The sequence below is a fragment of the Ahaetulla prasina genome, chromosome 2, assembly GCF_028640845.1.
Source record: "Ahaetulla prasina isolate Xishuangbanna chromosome 2, ASM2864084v1, whole genome shotgun sequence".
NCBI classification, from domain to species: Eukaryota; Metazoa; Chordata; class Lepidosauria; order Squamata; family Colubridae; genus Ahaetulla; species Ahaetulla prasina.
In genome coordinates, this window is record NC_080540.1 from 20,700,798 (window position 1) to 20,719,945 (window position 19,148).

Here is a 19,148-nt window from a genome sequence, read left to right on the forward strand (position 1 = left end):
TATGAATACTCATTTCTCATAAAAATAAACACACAGGAACTTAAGAACTGCCTGGGTTTGGAGGTGAGACCATGTGATGCAAAATAAAGGAATGTTTTCTGAAGATTGAGGCATTTCCTTGTGTAAGAAGCACTGCAGAAGTTTGTGTATTAAAAGAAAAATAATGGTGTTTTTTTTAAAAAAGTTTTTTATTGTATTTCGCATAGACATACTATAAATGTACAGTCTCTTATTCATTGTTAATCATATATATACTCTTTACATTTTCATTTTAATTCATTCATCATCCTAAGAAAATTTTTTTTAAAAAGAATATAATTATATTCCTGACGGAGGTTCCTAACGGAGCTTGGGCCATTTCCTAAGGATCTGGCCCACGGCACGGCTGAAGAACTAGTTGTGGCCTGGGAACAGGCTGCGGCTGGAGCTTTGGACCATGTCGTGCCTTTGCGGCCTCTGACCCGGCGCAGATCTCAGCCGGCCCCTTGGTTCTCCGAGGGGCTGAGGGAGATGAAACGCCGGAGAAGACGCCTAGAGAGTACCTGGAGGTCCAGTCGTTCCGAAGCTGATCGGACACTAGTTAGGTCTTATTCTAAGGCCTACTTAGTGGCAATGAGGGAGGCGAAGCGTTCCTACGCTTCCACCCTCATTGCGTCGGCAGATAACCGCCCGGCTGCCCTGTTTCGAGTGACCCGCTCTCTCCTTCATCAGGAGGTGCGGGATGACCCTTTGCAGGGATGTGCCGACGAGTTTAGTGGTTATCTATACGATAAAATCGCTCAGCTCCGGGATGGTCTGGACCGTAATTGGGATGATCCAAGTGAGAGGGCGGAGTCGTGTCTTGTTGAGATTGTTTGGGATGAGTTTGATCCTGTGGCTCCCGAGGACGTGGACAGGTTGTTGGGGAGGCTTCACGCCACTACATGTTTACTGGACCCGTGCCCTTCCTGGCTTGTGCTGGCCACACAGGAGGTGACACGAGGCTGGCTCCAGGGGATTATCAACGCTTCCTTGTTGGAGGGGGTTTTCCCTGCCGCCTTGAAAGAGGCAGTGGTGAGACCCCTCCTCAAGAAGCCTTCCCTGGACCCAGCTATTTTGGGTAATTATCGTCCGGTCTCCAACCTTCGCTTCATTGCGAAGGTTGTAGAGAGTGCTGTGGCGCGGCAGCTACCCCAATACCTGGATGAAGCTGTCTATCTAGACCCGTTCCAGTCCGGCTTCCGACCCGGATACAGCACGGAGACAGCTTTGGTCGCGTTGGTGGATGATCTCTGGAGGGCCAGAGACAGGGGTCATTCCTCTGCCCTGGTTCTGTTAGATCTCTCAGCGGCTTTTGATACCATCGACCATGGTATCTTGCTGCGCCGGTTGGGGGGATTGGGAGTGGGAGGCACCGTTTATCGGTGGTTCTCCTCCTATCTCTCTGACCGGTCGCAGACGGTGTTGACAGGGGGGCAGAGGTCGGCCGCGAGGCGCCTTACTTGTGGGGTGCCGCAGGGGTTGATTCTCTCGCCCCTCCTGTTCAACATCTATATGAAGCCGCTGGGTGAGATCATCAGTGGCTTTGGGGTGAGATACCAGCTGTACGCTGATGACACTCAGCTGTACTTTTCCACCCCGGGCCACCCCAACGAAGCTGTTGAAGTGCTGTCCCGGTGTTTGGAAGCCGTACGGGTCTGGATGGGGAGGAACAGGCTCAAGCTCAATCCCTCCAAGACGGAGTGGCTATGGATGCCGGCACCCCGATACAGTCAGCTGCAGCTGCAGCTGACTGTTGGGGGCGAGTTATTGGCCCCTAGAGAAAGGGTGCGCAACTTGGGTGTTCTCCTGGATGAACGGCTGTCGTTTGAAGATCATTTGACGGCCGTCTCCAGGAGGGCTTTTTACCAGGTTCGCCTGGTTCGCCAGTTGTGCCCTTTCCTTGATCGGGATGCCTTATGCACAGTCACTCATGCTCTTGTTACCTCTCGCTTGGATTATTGCAATGCTCTCTACATGGGGCTCCCCTTGAAGTGCACTCGGAGGCTTCAGTTAGTCCAGAATGCAGCTGCGCGGGTGATAGAGGGAGCTCCATGTAGCTCCCATGTAACACCACTCCTGCGCAGACTGCACTGGCTGCCTGTGGTCTTTCGGGTGCACTTTAAGGTTTTGGTTACTACCTTTAAAGCGCTCCATGGCTTAGGGCCTGGGTACTTACGGGACCGCCTACTGTTACCTCACACCTCCCACCGACCCGTACGCTCACACAGAGAGGGACTTCTCAGGGTGCCGTCCGCCAAACAATGTCGGCTGGCGGCCCCCAGGGGAAGATCCTTCTCTGTGGGGGCTCCTACCCTCTGGAACGAACTTCCCCCTGGTTTACGCCAAATACCTGACCTTCGGACCTTTCGCCACGAATTGAAAACATATTTATTTACTCGCGCGGGGCTGGCCTAAGTTTTTTGTCATATTTTAAATTCTAAATTTTATATTTCTAAATTTTATATGAATTTTAACAGGTTTTTAGATTTTAGATTTTAAATGTTTTAAAGTTTCGGCCAACTGTATAATAAGTTTTTTAATTTTGTTCTTAATTGTATATTGTTTTTTTTATTCTGGCTGTACACCGCCCTGAGTCCTTCGGGAGAAGGGCGGTATAGAAATGTAATAAATATTATTATTATTATTATTATTATTATTATTATTATTATTATTATTATTATTATTATTATTATTATTATTATTATTATTATTATTCAGGGCTACTCTTCTACCAATTCTTCTCACTTGTTTCACAACATTCCTTCTTCTCTCTTTCCCTTCCCTCCCTTCTTCATTTTCTAGTTTCTTCTTTCCTCCTCTCCTTCTCCTCTCCTTCCCCTTCTCATCCCCCACTCCTCACTTCTTCCCCCCTTTCTAACTTTCTCTCCTACTCTTTTTTTCTCCTTCCTTCCTTTCTTCCTCTCCTTTTCCCTTTCTTCTGTTCTTTTTCCCTTCTCCCCTCTTATTTACCAAAAGAAAAACAATGTTAAGAACACCCTTCAAAGACAGTCGCAAAAGACACGTTTGCTTCCAGGCACACAAATGATTTGGTTGTTAGAGCAGGAGTCTCCAACTTTGGCAACTTTTAAGACTTGTGGACTTTCCTGGCTGTGGGATTTTGGGAGTTGAAGTCCACAAGTTGCCAAGGTTGGAGACTCCTGGTTTAGAGAGATCTAAAGTGGGCTTCTCTAGCTTGATATTCTTTGATAGAGCAGGATTAAAATTCCCCTTAGCCCCAGCCTCTCTGGGCTGCAATGCTGGGAGTTGCAGTCCATTCATTTAGAGCAGGGGTGTCAAACTCAAGGCCTGCGGGCTGGATCCACAGGCTGGCCTGGAAACAGCAAAGGACCAGCCCGTGGTGCCTCTGCCAGTGAAAATGGAGCTTGAGAGGGCTCTTTTTCTTGGCTACGATGGCCTCCTGCAACCCTCTGCCAGTGAAAACGGAGCTCGGGAGGGCTGCATGTGAGCTCCATTTTCACCGGCAGAATGCTTGGGCTACCACAGGCGCCCCCAACATGAGTGATGTTGAGCTGGCCACGCCCCCCCCCAAGGTCAAACACAACTCTGATGCGCCCCTCAATGAAATCGAGTTTGACACCCCTGATTTAGAGGCTGTGCAGCTCCTCTGAAATTTTCTACCCCTATGATCTTCTACCCCTATGATCAGGCTGTACGGGTAGGCCTCATCTTACAACCACATTGAGCCCAAAATTTCCGTCGCCAAGTGAGACAACTGTGAGTCAAGTGACTTTTGCCCCGTTTTACAACCTTTCCTGCCAGAGCTGTTAAGTGAACCACTGAGGTTGTTAAGTTAGTAACATCGCTGTAAAATGAGTCTAGCTTTCCCTTTGACTTTGCTTATCAGAAGGCAGCAAAAAGGTGACCACTTGACCCTGGGACACTGCAACCATCATAAATATGAGCCAGTTACCAAGCGTCCGAATTTTGATCGTATAACCCCGGGGGATGCTGCAATGGTTGTGTGAAACATGGTCATACTTTTTTCAGTGCCATTGTAACTGCAAATCGGGGTGAAATGCTCCCGGTTCGGACCGGATCAGTCGATCCGGTAGCGATGGTGGCGGGTGGTTCGGAGAACCGGTAGCAAAAATTCCTGGGCCCCCTGCCCATGCCCAGCTGAGCCGCGCGATCGTCAGAGGCTTTTTTTTTTTTTACTTTTAAAAGCATTTTTTTTACAACCTCTTCGGCCAAAGTTGTAAAAAAATGCTTTTAAAAGTAAAAAAAAAAAAAAGATCGCGTGACACAGCTGATCACCCCCCCCCCGGCATCCGCTGTTCTACTTACCCCGTGCCTCCTTTTGGCATGCACTGCACACACCTCACATTTGGCGCGTGGTGCGCACTGCGCATGCGCAGCCAGCGAACTGGTAGTAAACCGGTTCAGATTTCACCACTGCTTTAAATGGTCACTAAATGAAAGGTTGTAAGTTGAGGACTACCTATAACTGTAAGGAACATCTGTGAAATCCCATGGGTCTTGTTTCAGGTTCTTATGAAAATGGCTTCATTGTGTGATATTTTGAAAAATGAGCGCAGGGAGAAGACAACCTTTATGCATTCTTTCCCCACCAATTATCTTAGAGACTGTATTAATTTGACAAAAAACAATAAAAAATGGTCTTTCGTCCCCTTACTTCCAGCAACAAAATTCAATTCTACCTAGTTGTTTGATAAAGAAATAAATTTAACTCTGGATGATACTAATTACAAAGCTTTTGGGTAATGACAAATTCTTAGACTTTTTAAACACTTTTGGTGACTGTAATAAAATGTATTTTCAGCATATTAAACTATGTAATAGGGACACGATGGCTCAGTGGCTAAGATCAGAGATGGGATTCAAATAATTTAACAACCGGTTCTCTGCCCTAATGATTTCTTCCAACAAGTAGTTCAGCAAACTGCTCAGAAAGTTAACAACCGGTTCTCCCGAAGTGGTGCGAACCGGCTGAATCCCACCACTGGCTAAGATGCTGAGTTTGTTGATTGAACCGCTTCTTAGCGGTTCGAAACCGTAGTGCCGCGTAACGGGGTGAACGCTTGTTACTTGTCCCAGCTTCTGCCAACCTAGCAGTTCGAAAGCATGTAAAAAAGGCAAGTAGAAAAATAGGGACCACCTTTGGTGGGAAGGTTCTTTTCTTCTTCCTATATATGTTTATATGTTTATATACTATATAATCTTTTTGTATGATGTTGTGACAAAATAAATAAATAAAAATAAAGGTAACAGCATTCCGTGTGCCTTGCTGGCCACATGACCACGGAGACGTCTTCGGACAGTGCTGGCTCTTCGGCTTTGAAACGGAGATGAGCACCGCCTCCTAGGAACCTTTACCTTTTTAAACTATGTAATAAATGAAGAACTATTTGGCTATTGATGATTACATGGTTTTATCATTTTGTAGGGTCTGCTTATATGCTATTTGCATATCTATCTATTTATCTATTTACCTACCTACCTATCTACCTACCTACCTTTCTCATCTATGTCTATACCAAAAGTGTCAAACTTGCATCATGACAGTGTTGTCACGTGACGTATCTTAACTTTTCTCCCCTTCGCTAAACTGGGCATGGGCATGGCCAGTGCATGACGCATCTGATTCGTGGGCCGTGAGTGTGACACCCCTGGTCTATACAGTAATGTCTCTGTATTTCAAGTTGGTGGTTTTTGCAGGCAAACCTGCCTTCTAAGACCGTCCTCATTTTATGGTCCTTTGGGCCAACTGTAATCTACACTCACATGTAGTTTGTAGTTCAGTTTGTCATGCAAACCCTGAAAATTGGACTGATTAAGTAAATGTGGTTAAACATGGAAAGCATGTAGTGCAAACACAGCTATTGTATAAGTTACCCTAGGAGATTTCTAGCTGCACCACAACCTTCTAACCAAACATTTGATTACTAATTTGTCAGTTTCACTGCCTTGTTACTCTCTGCCTTAATTCACAACACATGCTAAACTGGGTTAGCTTTCTGGCTTTAAGATGTGGTGTGAATGCAACCCATTGGATTAGATTATGGTTCAGACAAATTAAGAAGTGTGTTACAGCAATTTAAGGCCTGAAGAAAATGTGGTATATGAGCAAGTGGTTTAGTAATTAATGTATGGTTCGTTTGTTAAAAACCTAAACCCGAACATCAATTTCGTAATAGCTCAGGCCGTAATAGCTCAGGCTGGTAAGAAGCCTGTTATTAGAACACAGTAGCCTGCAATTACTGCAGGTTCAAGCCCGGCCCGAGGTTGACTCAGCCTTCCATCCTTTATAAGGTAGGTAAAATGAGGACCCAGATTGTTGGGGGGGGGGCAATAAGTTGACTTTGTAAATATACAAATAGAATGAGACTATTGCCTTATACATTGTAAGCCGCCCTGAGTCTTCGGAGAAGGGCGGGATATAAATGTAAATAAATAAATAAATAAAATAAATAAATAAATTTGATTAAGTAAATCGCGATTAGGTGAATCGCGGGTGTTGTTTGCACCGGGCAGAGGAAGGTTGGTGGATCCGTTAAGTAGGTACTAGGGGCTTCTGTCCGCAGCCAACGGGGCTGGAAAAATTCCGCCAGCAGACTCAGGAAATTTACGCCGGTTCTCCTGGAGGGTCTGTTAGGAGTGGAAGATTTCTAACACGTCGGAGTCCTGCGCTCTCTCTGTAAAGCCAGGCGGGCCCCGGAGGCTTCTACAGTTATGAATGGAATTTGCAAGCCCATCGGAAGGGCAGAGAGCAAACCGTCTTCCGGAATAAGTTATCAGCAGGTCGAGTCCCCCTCCCGCCTGAAGGCGCGAAAGAAACCCATTTACGCCAGCTATAGATTTGCGCACTTGGCCGGGGATGAAGTTCAGCCAGAATACGCGGGCCACTTTGACGGAGAATTACGCGCCGGCTAATCCCTCCTCCGGGAGAGAATGCGGCGGTACCGGCTCAGTCACCCCCGCCGCTCCCCAGAGCAGGTGGAGCCCTGACACGGGGTGTGCCCGAGGAATACGCTCTCTCCAGGGGGCAGATTCCAGTGGCAGGGAGTGGCCAAGAGCAAACGGCGGCCGGGGCCGGCACACGGCTGCGGAGGCGAGGTAGAAAAAGCCGGGAGCGCTAAGAGAGCGAGAGCAGAGCAGCTGGCGCGCAGGAAGGTGAGGAAGGCCCGCCCGCGTCTCCGGACTGGTAAGACTTGGTTAGGCGAGAAGGGACGTGGGGGGGAGCTCCGGCCCCGCAGCGGCCTTGGGAGCCCGGCAAGAAGGTCAAGGGTGGCCGCGGTGGGACTAGCGGGCTTTCTCATTAGGGGAGCTGAAAGGAGCTCCATATGGAAGCGAGGGCCAAATATCGCTGGGGAAACATTCCTCTCGCGGAAAGTTTGATTCGACCCATAAACGAGGGGATCAGGTGCGAATGATGCTCTTAGAGGCTTCTGGGGGGGGGGGAAGGGACCCCAGGCTCCTTCTGTGCTTTGCATTTGCTTTACACCATGAGTAGGTGCCATGCCTGATTTTGATATGCCGGATTTCAAACTGCTGCTTAGAACCCCCGTGGTGAAATATCAAGCAAAAGTGTTTTCCAAGGAACATGTTTCTAGTCCTCATGTGTTGCAGGAAAGCTTTGGAAGATAATTTCCCTTACCTAACGAACTGAAAAGTTGGAATTGGCTTATCCAGGTCTTTGAGGGTGAGGAAGTGGTTGCTTTTCGTTCAGTACTTATACCATGAAGTCAAGCTCAACACCTACGGGTGTCTTGGACTTGGCTGTGCGGTTTTTTTCAACAGGAGAATAGAAGGGATTTACCTGTATTTGCTTTGCGGGTGTTTTTTCAACTTTCTAGTCTAGCCTACATTTTAGGGATTCCGGGTAAATTTCTCCTCCAGGGATCCAGCCAAAACTAACCTGACAACCCTAGCCAAGGTCAAGCAGGTGCCGCCATCGGCTAAGACTCAGGAGAGGTAACATTCCTCAAATTAGTTGCATTGGAACTCAGGTTATTTGGAAACCCTCATCGTCTAGCAAAGCTGACTGAGGGACTCTGGGAGTTGAAGTCCACAAGTCTTAAAGGAGCCAAGTTTGCAGACCCCTGGTCTAGCAAATCCCGTGCTGGTTATAGGAGGTCTGTGTAGCTTTTCAGTGCTGCAAGATTCCTGCACACTATTTACACTCGGAGGCACACTTTGTCACCTGCACTTCTTCATATGTTCCATACGGCAATGGTTCTCAATCTGTGATCGGCGCATCTTGATGTCGTCATAGGGAGGTCTGCGAAGACTTGAAGAAATGTTATGGTTTAAATCTTGAGTTAGGTCTTGATGGTCCATGGCCATCGTCTTCGGCCACAAAGTAAAGGAAGATCTGTGATTAAGAAAAAGATTGAGAACCACTGCCATACAGTATTGTACTGGATCTGGAAGCAGGATCTAAAAAATAAGTAACCTGCTTGGGAATTTGGACTCTTAAGAAATCCCTGCAGTAGGAAGCAGTCATCTTAAGAGTTCTGTCTCCTTGGCTCATCTGTGCCCAGAGACTGGGTTGCTTCAGGTGCTAGTTTGAAAAAAGAGTTCAAGAGACAGAGACGAGCTGCTTTTTGGCTTAAATCCTCCACCCTCACCCTGAAGAAATGCCCACAAGAGCTCCTATGGTAATGCCTTATTTGTCCTGGCATGCGTTTGTCCCTGTCGAAAAACCAGTGCAGAAGAAAAATTATTCTTTGGAAGCCTTTCAAGAAAGCTCCAGGTAGCAGCTGTCGGGAGAACCAAACTCAGTGATCTGCAAAGACCAAGCATACCAGGAACTGTAAATTTCAGGTTGCCAAGTGTGTGGACAATTCCTGGTTGAACTTGCATTGCTGTCTTTGCCTCCCCCCAGCCTTCACTTGACAGATGCTCCAGCTGTCCCAGGGGTTCCCTCTTGACTGAAGCACAGATGCCTGTCTACCCAGACAACTGACCTTCTCTGTAACCTTTGAAATAAGCTGATGAGCTGTCAAGACGGTCAGTGCTCTTGCATGCCAATGGGTTATTGACCAATACTCTCAACGTGCCGAGACTTTTTGAGGCTGCCCTGGTTTCTGTTACTGATCAAACTGCTCAGGGAAGGTCTATATTCCCCATAGAAAATACTATTCTCTACTGTGGTAGGGCTGGGAAGGACTCCTGTCTGGAACCTGGAAAGCTGCTGCTAGTGAGCACTTAGAATTGGGCAGTTTCACATGTTCCATGTTTGAGTGTTTGCAAAGCTGGTTGATAAAGGGAAATTCCATTAAAGCAAAGGTGAAGAACCTACAGTCCTCCAGATGTTGCTGCCCTACACTTACAGCCTCTGACTGCAGTACTTTGTGTTGCTGGAGGTCTGGCTGAGAAATTGGATTTCTGCAACAGCTGAAAGCCCACAATTGAATTACAGAAAATAATGGATTCAGGTTGTGGGACAGATAATTATTTATTAACTACCTCTTTTGTTGAGGCTACATATCCCTCTGTCCTAAGGCGATAAGATCTGGACTGCCAAAATCCAGACTGCTGCTCCATGATGGCAGAGACAATCTCCTCTATGCCCTCTAGTGGTCATCTGGGTTTTTGCAGCCCAGACTGGATGGCCTTCCTTGTTCTTCTGTTTATGTCTGAAAAATCCAATGATACTCACCAATTTATTTATTAAACTCATACACGGTGATTCCAGGTGTTTTATAACATCAAAAATTGTCAGTGTAAAACCCTACCACCCAGTGGTGGGTTTCAAATTTTGTTACTACCGGTTCTGTGGGTGTGGCTTGGTGGGTGTGGCAGGGGAAGGATACTGTAAAATTTCCATTCCCACCCCACTCCAGGGGAAAGATATTGTAAAATCTCCATTCCCACCCCACTCCAGGGGAAAGATACTGTAAAATCTCCATTCCCTCCCCAATCCAGGGGAAGGTTACTGCAAAATCCCCATTTCTTCCCGATCAGCTGGACTTGGGAGCAGAGAATAGATGGGGGCGGGGCCAGTCGGAATTTTTACTCCCAGTTCTCCGAACTATTCAAAATTTCTGCCACCGGTTCTCCAGCACTGGTCAGAACCTGCTGAAACCCACCTCTGCTATCACCCTCTCACAGCCTTATAATCAAACCAGCTGCAGTCTGACTACCCAGCATGCCTTGCACAGTTCTATCAATCTGCTGCCTACTGAAGAAATGTTTTTAGAGGAGCAAAGAGCTACCATGAAGTCAACTGTCAGACTTGACCCCAACATCACTTTTGCATTTCCCAACAAGCAGCCCTATTTCTCCGTCCTTGTTACTGCTTCTCTTCTGACAGTGTCTCATCAAGCCCTGCTCCCTGTTCTTTTTAATGGGAAAGGCCACAGCCTGAACCTGGAACATCTGGCACATAAGGTGTATGTTGTACTAACTGAGCAACAGTATCTCCTCCTCCTCCTCCTCCTCCTTTGTCTGGAAGGTGGGAGGGAATTTGGCTGGCAGAAAGTTGAAGTCTGATTCCCACTGTGAATCCAAAGGGTGGCCTTAGGTAATCCTTCATCTTAGCTCATTTGTTGGGTGAGGCGTTTGTTGGTAATAATTAGAAGAAAAAAATATATTGTGATTGCTTTGATTATTGTTTGTAGATAATAATTGCAGGAAGAAAATAGTTGTAGGCTATTATTGAACCAAAATGTGTATCTTGGAGGTCATTTAATCCAACCCACAGCTCAGTATATAGGATCTATAATGCAAAATGCAGTTTTTAAGTTTCTTCCTTTCCTGGGAAAGAAAACACAGCAGCTCTTAAGCCTGTTAGATTCCTCTCTAATTGCTGTAATTATCAGGGTAGTTCTCCTAATGTTTAGTCAGATTTCTCTTCAGTATTATTTCTACCAATGTCAGATAGTGAAGCGCCTGCAGATTTTTCTCCCAGTTGTCCTTCAACTGGAGGGAAAAGAATTGGTTTTAAAAATTGTTTTAAAAGAGAAATGATCAGGAATGGATTGGGCTCTTCTTCCTTTTCTGCGCTACCAAAAAAGGTTTTGTCTATTATTGAGTTCTGTGACCACAAGGATATATTTGAATGCATTCTGCATGATACAGCTCTGTAATATTCACGTAACCAAATTATTGATTCATAAAAGTTCTCAGAACTCTCCAGTGCAAATGTATCTCTGGATGGGCAAAAAACATTTTAGATGTGAGATTTTATCACTCGTGGTGGACAATAAAAGGAACAAGAGCCTTTTGCGGGATTGGGGTGCTCTTTTTATTTTATCACAATGGGGCCAAAGGCTGTGTCTAACTTTGCCAGAACAGGTAGTCCTCGACTTACAATAGTTCATTTAGTGACCATTCAAAATTAAAACGATCCTGAAAAAAGTGACTTAGACCATTTTTCACACTTACCTTTGTAGCTTCCCTATGATCCTGTGATCAAAATTCAGATGCTTGGCGACTGGTTTATACTTATGACCATTGCTGTGTCCCAAGGTCATGTGATCACTTTTTGCAATCTTCTGATGAGCAAAGTCAATGGGGCAGCCAGATTCACTTAACAACCATGTCACTAACTTAACAACCTCAGTGATTCACTTAACAACTGTGGCAAGAAAGGTCATAAAATGGGGCAAAACTCAATTAACAAATGTCTCCTTAATTTTGGGCTCAATTGTGGTTGTACGTGGAGGACTACCTGTATCTGTCCTGCAGCCTTCCTTGCTTTAAAGTTCAATCCTGAGGAAAGATTTCAAGAAGAAATGTCTTCCTTTGGCCTTTTTACCATTAAGAAGTAGGCTGGGTTGATTGTTTATCTACCATCAAGTTGTTGTTGACTCTTAGCAACCACATAGCTAGACCTTCGTGAACGGAACAAAAGGAACCCTGACCTTGAGAAATACAGAAAAAGCATCCACTTCACACTACAGAATGGAGAAATTTGGAAAGGTTATTTATGCCTAGCTCTAATTTCTCCCCTTTATTATTATTATTTTTTACTCCATCTTCTAATTAACTGGAGCTCTCCATCTCATTTCTCCTTAACTTTCTCTTAAAATAGCCAGTCCTCTCAAATATTCCTCATCATTCAGATTAAGCATTAAACGTTACTGAGGTAAACATGTTCAGCTCAGAGATGGGCTATCATTTTGTGAGAGTAACGTATATCTTTGTTGTTGTGGAGTAGTGGAGCAATTGGGTAAGGTGGGATACTTGACCTATATCCCTATTTTCTTTTAAAGAGGGGTATTTTTGAAGGCCAAGCCCATTCCTTTTTAATTCATGTCCCAGCCCATATCAGCATGGAATAATTCCAGCATTGTTCATGCTGTTGCCAAGCAAGAGGTCTTGCCAGACATATCCGAGGGATTGGGATGGTCGTTTATTTATATCTCACATTTATTATTATTATAAATAATTTATTATTATAATAAATAATTAGAGTGATGAAGATAACTAACACTCCTCCTTCCTCTTATTTTCTCCACAACAACAACCCTGTGAAGTCAGTTGGGCTGAGAGAGAGAGTAACTGGCCTGAAGTCTCCCAGCCAGCTTTCATACCTAAGTTGGAACTAGAACTCACAGTCTCCTGGTTTCTAGCCTGGTGCCTTAACTACTAGAGTCTGGTGGCCCATGGGCCGGATGTGTCATATGCAGGCCACACCCACCCCAGTTCCGCGAAGGGGGAAACCGTTGTGATACATCACGTGACGGCAATGTGACGCTGTGAGTTTGATACCCGTGCACTAGACTAATAATGGCTTTGCTGCCCCTGTTTTATACTAAGGTGGGACCAGGCATTTTTGCTTGTGCAAGATAATGATACCATTGGAGAATGTCTCCATACTCTGTCCCCATTCATGCCAAGTTATACAAGAAACATCCCTCTGCAAGCAATAAAATTAGCCTTCCCAAATGAAATCTAAACTGCGAAGACACAGTTCAACAACCGTATTTTCCATGCATTCTTATCACCTAGCTGTCATTCCTCTTTTGTTGCTACATATATGCAGATGGTTGACTATTGACTAGAATGACTTGCAGACAATATTTTTTTTTACAGCCCACATGTTCTCCAGGTTGTCTTGGAACTGAATCTGTGAGTGGGCAAACCTATGTATTTTGTCTGTCTCTCTCTCACACATCCCTGGACGTTGTAGGACTGCGCAACCCATAACCTCCCACTTTATATTTAGCCCCAGGGAAGACTATTTTGCATTGATGCGGAAACTTTTTTATGGAGGATTTTTCCCCCCCTTCTCATCCAATGCAGATAATGATCTCTCTACGTTGCCTTTTGACCTTGCAGCCTCTCTCCAAAAGTAATCCAGAAGATAGAAGCAAGTTGTGCTTTTCTCTTAAGGTGCATATGTGTGACTTGAGAACCTGATTGCTGTAAATATCAAGTCATACAATTTTATTGAAATGTCCCTTATTTCTCAGTTACACCACGTTTGTCACACAGCTGAGAAGTTAACTGCTCAATGAAAGATAATTCATGGAGCAGTTTCTCTAATCATCTGTATTCGGGTTTTCCTTATTCTTTTCTAGAGGAGATGCCGCAAAGTATACTTTTTTTAATTTAGATCATCTTCTAAATCCTTTAGGTCAGGGGTGTCAAACTCAAGGCCAACTGGCCGAATGTGGCCCACAGGGTGCTTAGATCTGGCCTGTGGGGCTGCCCTGGAAACATCAAAGGACCGGTCTGTGGTGCGTTTGCCAGTTAAAATGGAGCTTGGAAAGGCCGCGACAGCTTCCTGCAGCTCTCTGACAGTGAAAATGGAGCTCATATGCATCCCCTGGGTTCCGTTTTTGCTGGCAGAGGGCTGCAGGAGGCCATTGTGGCCGAAAACGAGTGACATCGAGCTGGCCACGCCCACCCTGGCCCCCTGAGGTCAAACACAATCCTGATGCGGCCCTCAATGAAATCGAGTTTGACACCCCTGCTTTAGATCTTCTTTAAAGGATGAGGCCACAAAAGCAATGAAAGGTTTAGAGCTAGGGGGAAAAAAAAAGACTAGGATAACATTAGGAGAACTGCTAAGGATGTAGATCAGTATTTTTCAATCTCAGCAACTTTAAGGTGTGTGGACTTCAGTTCCCAGAATTCCCTACCATCAGGAGAAGCAGGATGAGAAAAGCTGATATAGCTGGCATTTAAGATCAGGGTCAGCGAAGTATCTTTGGACTATGATAACAAAGAGAGACAATTTGGTGTCGTAATTAAGGGCACTGGGCTAGAAACAAAGAGACCATGAGTTCTAGTCTAATCTTGGACATGAAGCCAGTTGGTGATTTGGGGCAGGGGTCTCCAACCTTGGCAACTTTAAGACTTGCGGACTTCAACTTCCAGAGTTCCTCAGCCAGCGGAGCAAAGCTGGCCTAGGAACTCTGGGAGTTGAAGTCCACAAGACTAAAAGTTGCCAAGGTTGGAGACTCCTGATTTGGGGTTTCTCTCTCTTTCTCTCCTAAATGACAGCAATGGAAAACAACTTTCAAAAATATTGCCAAGAAAAGTGTATGAACTTGTTCAGATGGTCATTAGGAATCAAGGCTGACTTGAAGCACACATATTAATAAAGATAGCCAAAAAAAAAAAAAAGATCTGAAGTATAGTAGTTCAGATGTAGAGGATAAACCTTTGCTGCAATTAAAAAGTCAGCAGAAGGCTTTTGATCCATTTCACCTGTCTTTTTGTAGACAGAGCCTTTGGTGACTAAGTCTGGGTGTTAACCAAGCATTATGAATTCAAAGCCTTCGTGGCGAGAGACAGAACATCTATCACAAAAGCTGCATGTACAAAAGAAAAAAAAACACACCATGTCTTCCACTGGACGGGGCTTGTGCTGTTTAAAAGCGGCTGTGATTTGCAATTCTTCCCCTGTTTCAGTATCTTATCTTGGTATTGCAGGCAAACTGGAGCACCTCCCTTTGAATCTAGTTGACAAAAGGTGTCCCTGCTCCTGGTACATTGTGGTTTGGGAGCATGTTATCATCAGTGCTGACCTTTTGTCCTCTTTTTGTCCTTCTCAGAATTGTCAACTCATTTCCCGACCAATTCTCTGAAGTTTGTTGAATGGAAGCGTGGACTATTGAAGCATGACACCCGAGTCCTTCAGCTTTTGGTCTTTCAGTGTGTGGGCCCATTGCAATCGCCAGTGACACCATGGCCCACCACAATGTCGGTTTCCAACCTGAATCCTCAGCCCCACGTTCGGATTCCAAGGAGGAAGCCGTGAATGGCAAGGAAGAAGCGGCCAATGCTGAGCCCAGCCCTTTGGACTGTGTTATTTGCTTCACCCCTTATGACCAGCTCTTTAAACTGCCGAAGGAGCTGAGCTGCAGTCACATCTTCTGCCTGGAGTGCTTGGCCCGCATCAATGTCTCCTCAGAAGACGTCAACGCCATCACCTGCCCCATTTGCCGGGCACCCACTGTCTTGCCTCCCCGCAAGGGCCTGCCGGGGCTTCCTACCCGCCGTGACTTGCTGGAGCAGCTCACCGCAATGCCGGTGCCCCCTGGCTCCGTGCGTTTTGATCGTCGGCGGGGTTTGCTCTACTTGCCAGCGGGGAATAAAAGCGGGCCTCAAGTCGGATTGAAGCCGGGACCTCTGGTCAACACTGTCAGTTTGAGTGTCGATGTCGGGAGGCCTCCACCCCCAGGATCAGCCCGAAGACTGGCCGTCTCGGGTTGGCCATTCTATGCCGCTCTGTCGGTCGCGTTGCTCGTCACTATCGCCTTGATAGTCTGTGGCATCTACATCTTCATGATGCCTTCTATGTACATTTCAGTGGGAGGATTTCACAAAGGGAATCACAGCCTAGGCCTTGGGGGAAACCACTCTAATCCAGTAAGTCCTTCCCCAACCTAACACTAAGAGATGGGCTTCCCGCCCTTCCTGCGTCCACCTGTTATGATTGTGCTGCTGGTAGTTTCAGGTTCTCCAGAAACACCCTGGCCGCCTCCAGTTGCCTGCATAGAATGAATGGGAAGATAAAGCTTAACTCTTGTCTGCTAATCCTTTTCATCTCTGGAGGCTGTGGCCCCACCAGCACTTTACTGGCGAATCACTTTTTGGACTTCTACTGGCACTTTCTCTCACAGCCACCCACCTGCGGATCATCTTTAGATGAGGTGAATTGGGGAGGTCGAAGTTGCCCCTTTGCTGTTTTATGGCCCACAGGAACAGGCTGGTGGAAAAACAGAGCATGTTATAACTTCGTGGTGGAAGGGAGACATTAATCCACCTTAATTGGTACCTTGGCAGAGACACACCATGCTGTTAAAATATTGCCAACCTTCCTTACCCTGATGCCCTCCAGACATGCTAGTTCATTATCTCCAACCCCTCCAGGATGTTGTAGTCAGATGTCAGATGGTGCCAGGCTGGAGACTATCATTCCAGATGAGGGGAACAACATTTCAGGTGCCCAGCTTGAAACGTTTTCTCCAGTCAGAAATTTAATGTAGGGCAGAATACGATGGGGTAAAACTCTTCGAAACCGTGCTTAGGAAGAAGCAAATGATGTTTCCATTGGCCTTTTCTCCTGAACAGCTGGGGGAATCCCCTCTGCGGTTCTGTTTCACAAATGCATCTAGCACATGATCGCTTCCAGGGATTGAGGTTTCTTTGGCAAAGGGAGCTGCATTTTCACGGCTCTTGGTGTTTCTTTTTTGCTTTCTATCCTCTCCTCCTGGGCCCAGACTACACTACTCACTGGAGCAGCTTGGCAGACGAATCCACTTGGTGTGGGGTTCAGTCATGGGCACCTTGCCAAAGTTACCAAGGTGAGATTAATGGTTGATGCTGCCTTGGAGTTCTGGTCAGCATGAATATAGATTTCAAGTCTTGTGGAAGTACAACAGGCTAATGAAGGATTGTGGGAGTATCACTTCCAGCTTATCGCTTCTTTTGCTACTTCGTTTTTCTCTCATCTTCTGTGGCCTGAATAGTTGCATGGAAAAAGCAGGAATGCAAAATGCCAAGGTTTTCCTAACATCAAACATATAATGTACCTGCTCTGAGATAATTGCTGTGTATCCATAAAGGCCCAAGACTTGGATTTAGAAAGGAGGGAGAGATGGGGTGGAACAGGCCTGCACAAAGGCAGCCTGTGGTAGAGGCTTGGAGATTTTATCTCCAGCTTAAAAGTTGTATATTTTTTTTAGTGGATTGTGGTTATTAATTGGCTGGGGGGGAAAAAACCCCCATCTGGCTTTGTGTCTGTGGTTTAATAGCAGCAGAAAATGCACAGATCAGATAAAGTGAGAAGCAGTTACGGGCAATTAATGTGGGTCAAATTACTCTGAAACACACAACAGGACGGATTGGTTAGGCAAGGAAGAATGCCAGTAAAATTCTGCACTCTTCAGGTTTTGTGCCTTAGAAATTACTCTTTGTTTTTGTTTCTGTTGTTGTTGGCCCCTTCTGTAGCAGGGTCACCTCATTCTTGGATATGCCCCAAAGCTGTTTCACCATCCTGTATAAGAAATTTATACTATTGGGGGGAGGGGAAATGCTTATTTGTAAAAATATTGGCCAGCTGCTTTGAACTTGATACTTTTGATAAGAAAATTTAGAACTGAAGTCCAAAAGCCTAGAACTCTATGCCCATTGCCCCAAGAAGTTTAATCTTCTTAAATGTTTTGTCTGCAATCACAAATAACCATTAAAAGACTTTCACAGATTTCTTAAGCATGTCTTGGAAACTTATTCTGGGTTCATAACATGTATTTTTTTTCTCTTTATGGTTGGCTATGAACTGAGCAAACTCATCTCCAATCATTCATCACCTGAGCCTGACACCTGCAGTTCAGCTAAATTATTGGCATTTGTATCTTGATTAATTGATCATTGCTATAGAGAGATCTATATGGATCTCTTCCTTAAATGTAATGGTAAAGGTTCCCCTTGCACATATGTGCTAGTCGTTCCCAACTCTAGGGGGCGGTGTTCATCTCCCTTTCAAAGCCTAAGAGCCAGCACTGTCCAAATACATCTCTGTGGTCATGTGGCCGGCATGACTAAACGCCAAAGGCGCACGGAACGCTGTTACCTTCCCACCAAAGGTGGTCCCTATTTTTCTACTTGCATTTTTTACATGCTTTCAAACTGCTAGGTTGGCAGAAGTTGGGACAAGTAACGAGAGCTCACCCCCGTTACGCGGCACTAGGGATTCGAACCGCTGAACTGCCGACCTTTCGATCGACAAGCTCAGCATCTTAGCCACTAAGCCACTACATCCCTTATCTTCCTTAGGTAGCTTTAAAACATGTGAACTTTTAATTTCAAAACTCTGGAATTGAAATCCACACACCTTAAAGTTATCAAGGTTGAGAAACACTGCAGTAGAGAACAACAGAATCAGCAAGCGAGGCTCTTGGTCTGCTTGTGGAGGCTATTTAGCTATTTGTGTATGTGTGTGTGTACTTGACTACATTTATTAAAATGCTGATTCATGCATATATGGGCAAATGCAAAACAATGCCTTGGGGGATGGGACCCAGAATGTTGTTATGGAGGAAGACCCAATTATCCTGTATCTCAAAATCCTTTTATATAAATCTGTATTGAGAGCCAATTTGGCCTAGTGATTAAAGTGCTAACCTAGAAATCGGGAGGTTATGAGTTCTTGTCCTCCCTTGGAGCTGAAAACTGGCTTGGGTGACTTTGGGCCAGCCACTCTCTCTTAGCCTAACCCACCTCACAGGGTTGTTGTTGGGGGAAAATAGGAGGAAGGAATATTGCTGCCTTGAGTTATTTAACAATAATAACTCCGCGGTGTGGCTCAGGCTGTTAGAAGCCTGTTATTAAAACACAGCTGCCTGCAATTACTGCAGGTTCTAGTCCCACCAGGTCCAAGGTTGACTCAGCCTTCCATCCTTTATAAGGTAGGTAAAATGAGGACCCAGATTGTTGGGGGGGCAATAAGTTGACTTTGTAAATATACAAATAGAATGAGACTATTGCCTTACATACTGTAAGCCGCCCTGAGTCTCCGGAGAAAGGTGGGATATAAATGTAAACAAAAAAAAAATAATGGGATAAAAATCTAATTAAAAAATACCTCAACCACTACAAATGGGAACTTCTAAGAATTCTTTTTTTAATGGGAAGAAGCTGCTCATTTTGGATGAGCAGGAAATTGAGGTAATATTAACTCCTGG

The 19,148-nt window shown here is 45.4% G+C and overlaps 1 protein-coding gene across 5 annotated transcripts; it reads left to right on the forward strand.

Annotated features, from left to right (window-relative positions):
• The first annotated feature begins 7,068 nt into the window (after positions 1–7,068).
• On the forward strand, positions 7,069–17,669 carry RNF225 (ring finger protein 225). 5 transcript variants are annotated; one of them, XM_058167589.1, is made up of 3 exons: positions 7,167–7,204; positions 8,888–9,012; positions 15,015–17,669. In XM_058167589.1, the coding sequence occupies exon 3, from the start codon at positions 15,148–15,150 to the stop codon at positions 15,850–15,852; it is 705 nt and encodes a 234-aa protein (XP_058023572.1). In that variant the 5' UTR covers positions 7,167–7,204; positions 8,888–9,012; positions 15,015–15,147; the 3' UTR covers positions 15,853–17,669. The 5 variants fall into 5 exon arrangements, with proteins under 5 accessions (XP_058023571.1, XP_058023574.1, XP_058023572.1 ...); XM_058167588.1 differs by lacking the exon at positions 8,888–9,012 and having other exon boundaries at positions 7,069–7,204; XM_058167591.1 differs by lacking the exon at positions 8,888–9,012 and having other exon boundaries at positions 7,088–7,173.
• Positions 17,670–19,148: the final 1,479 nt, after the last annotated feature.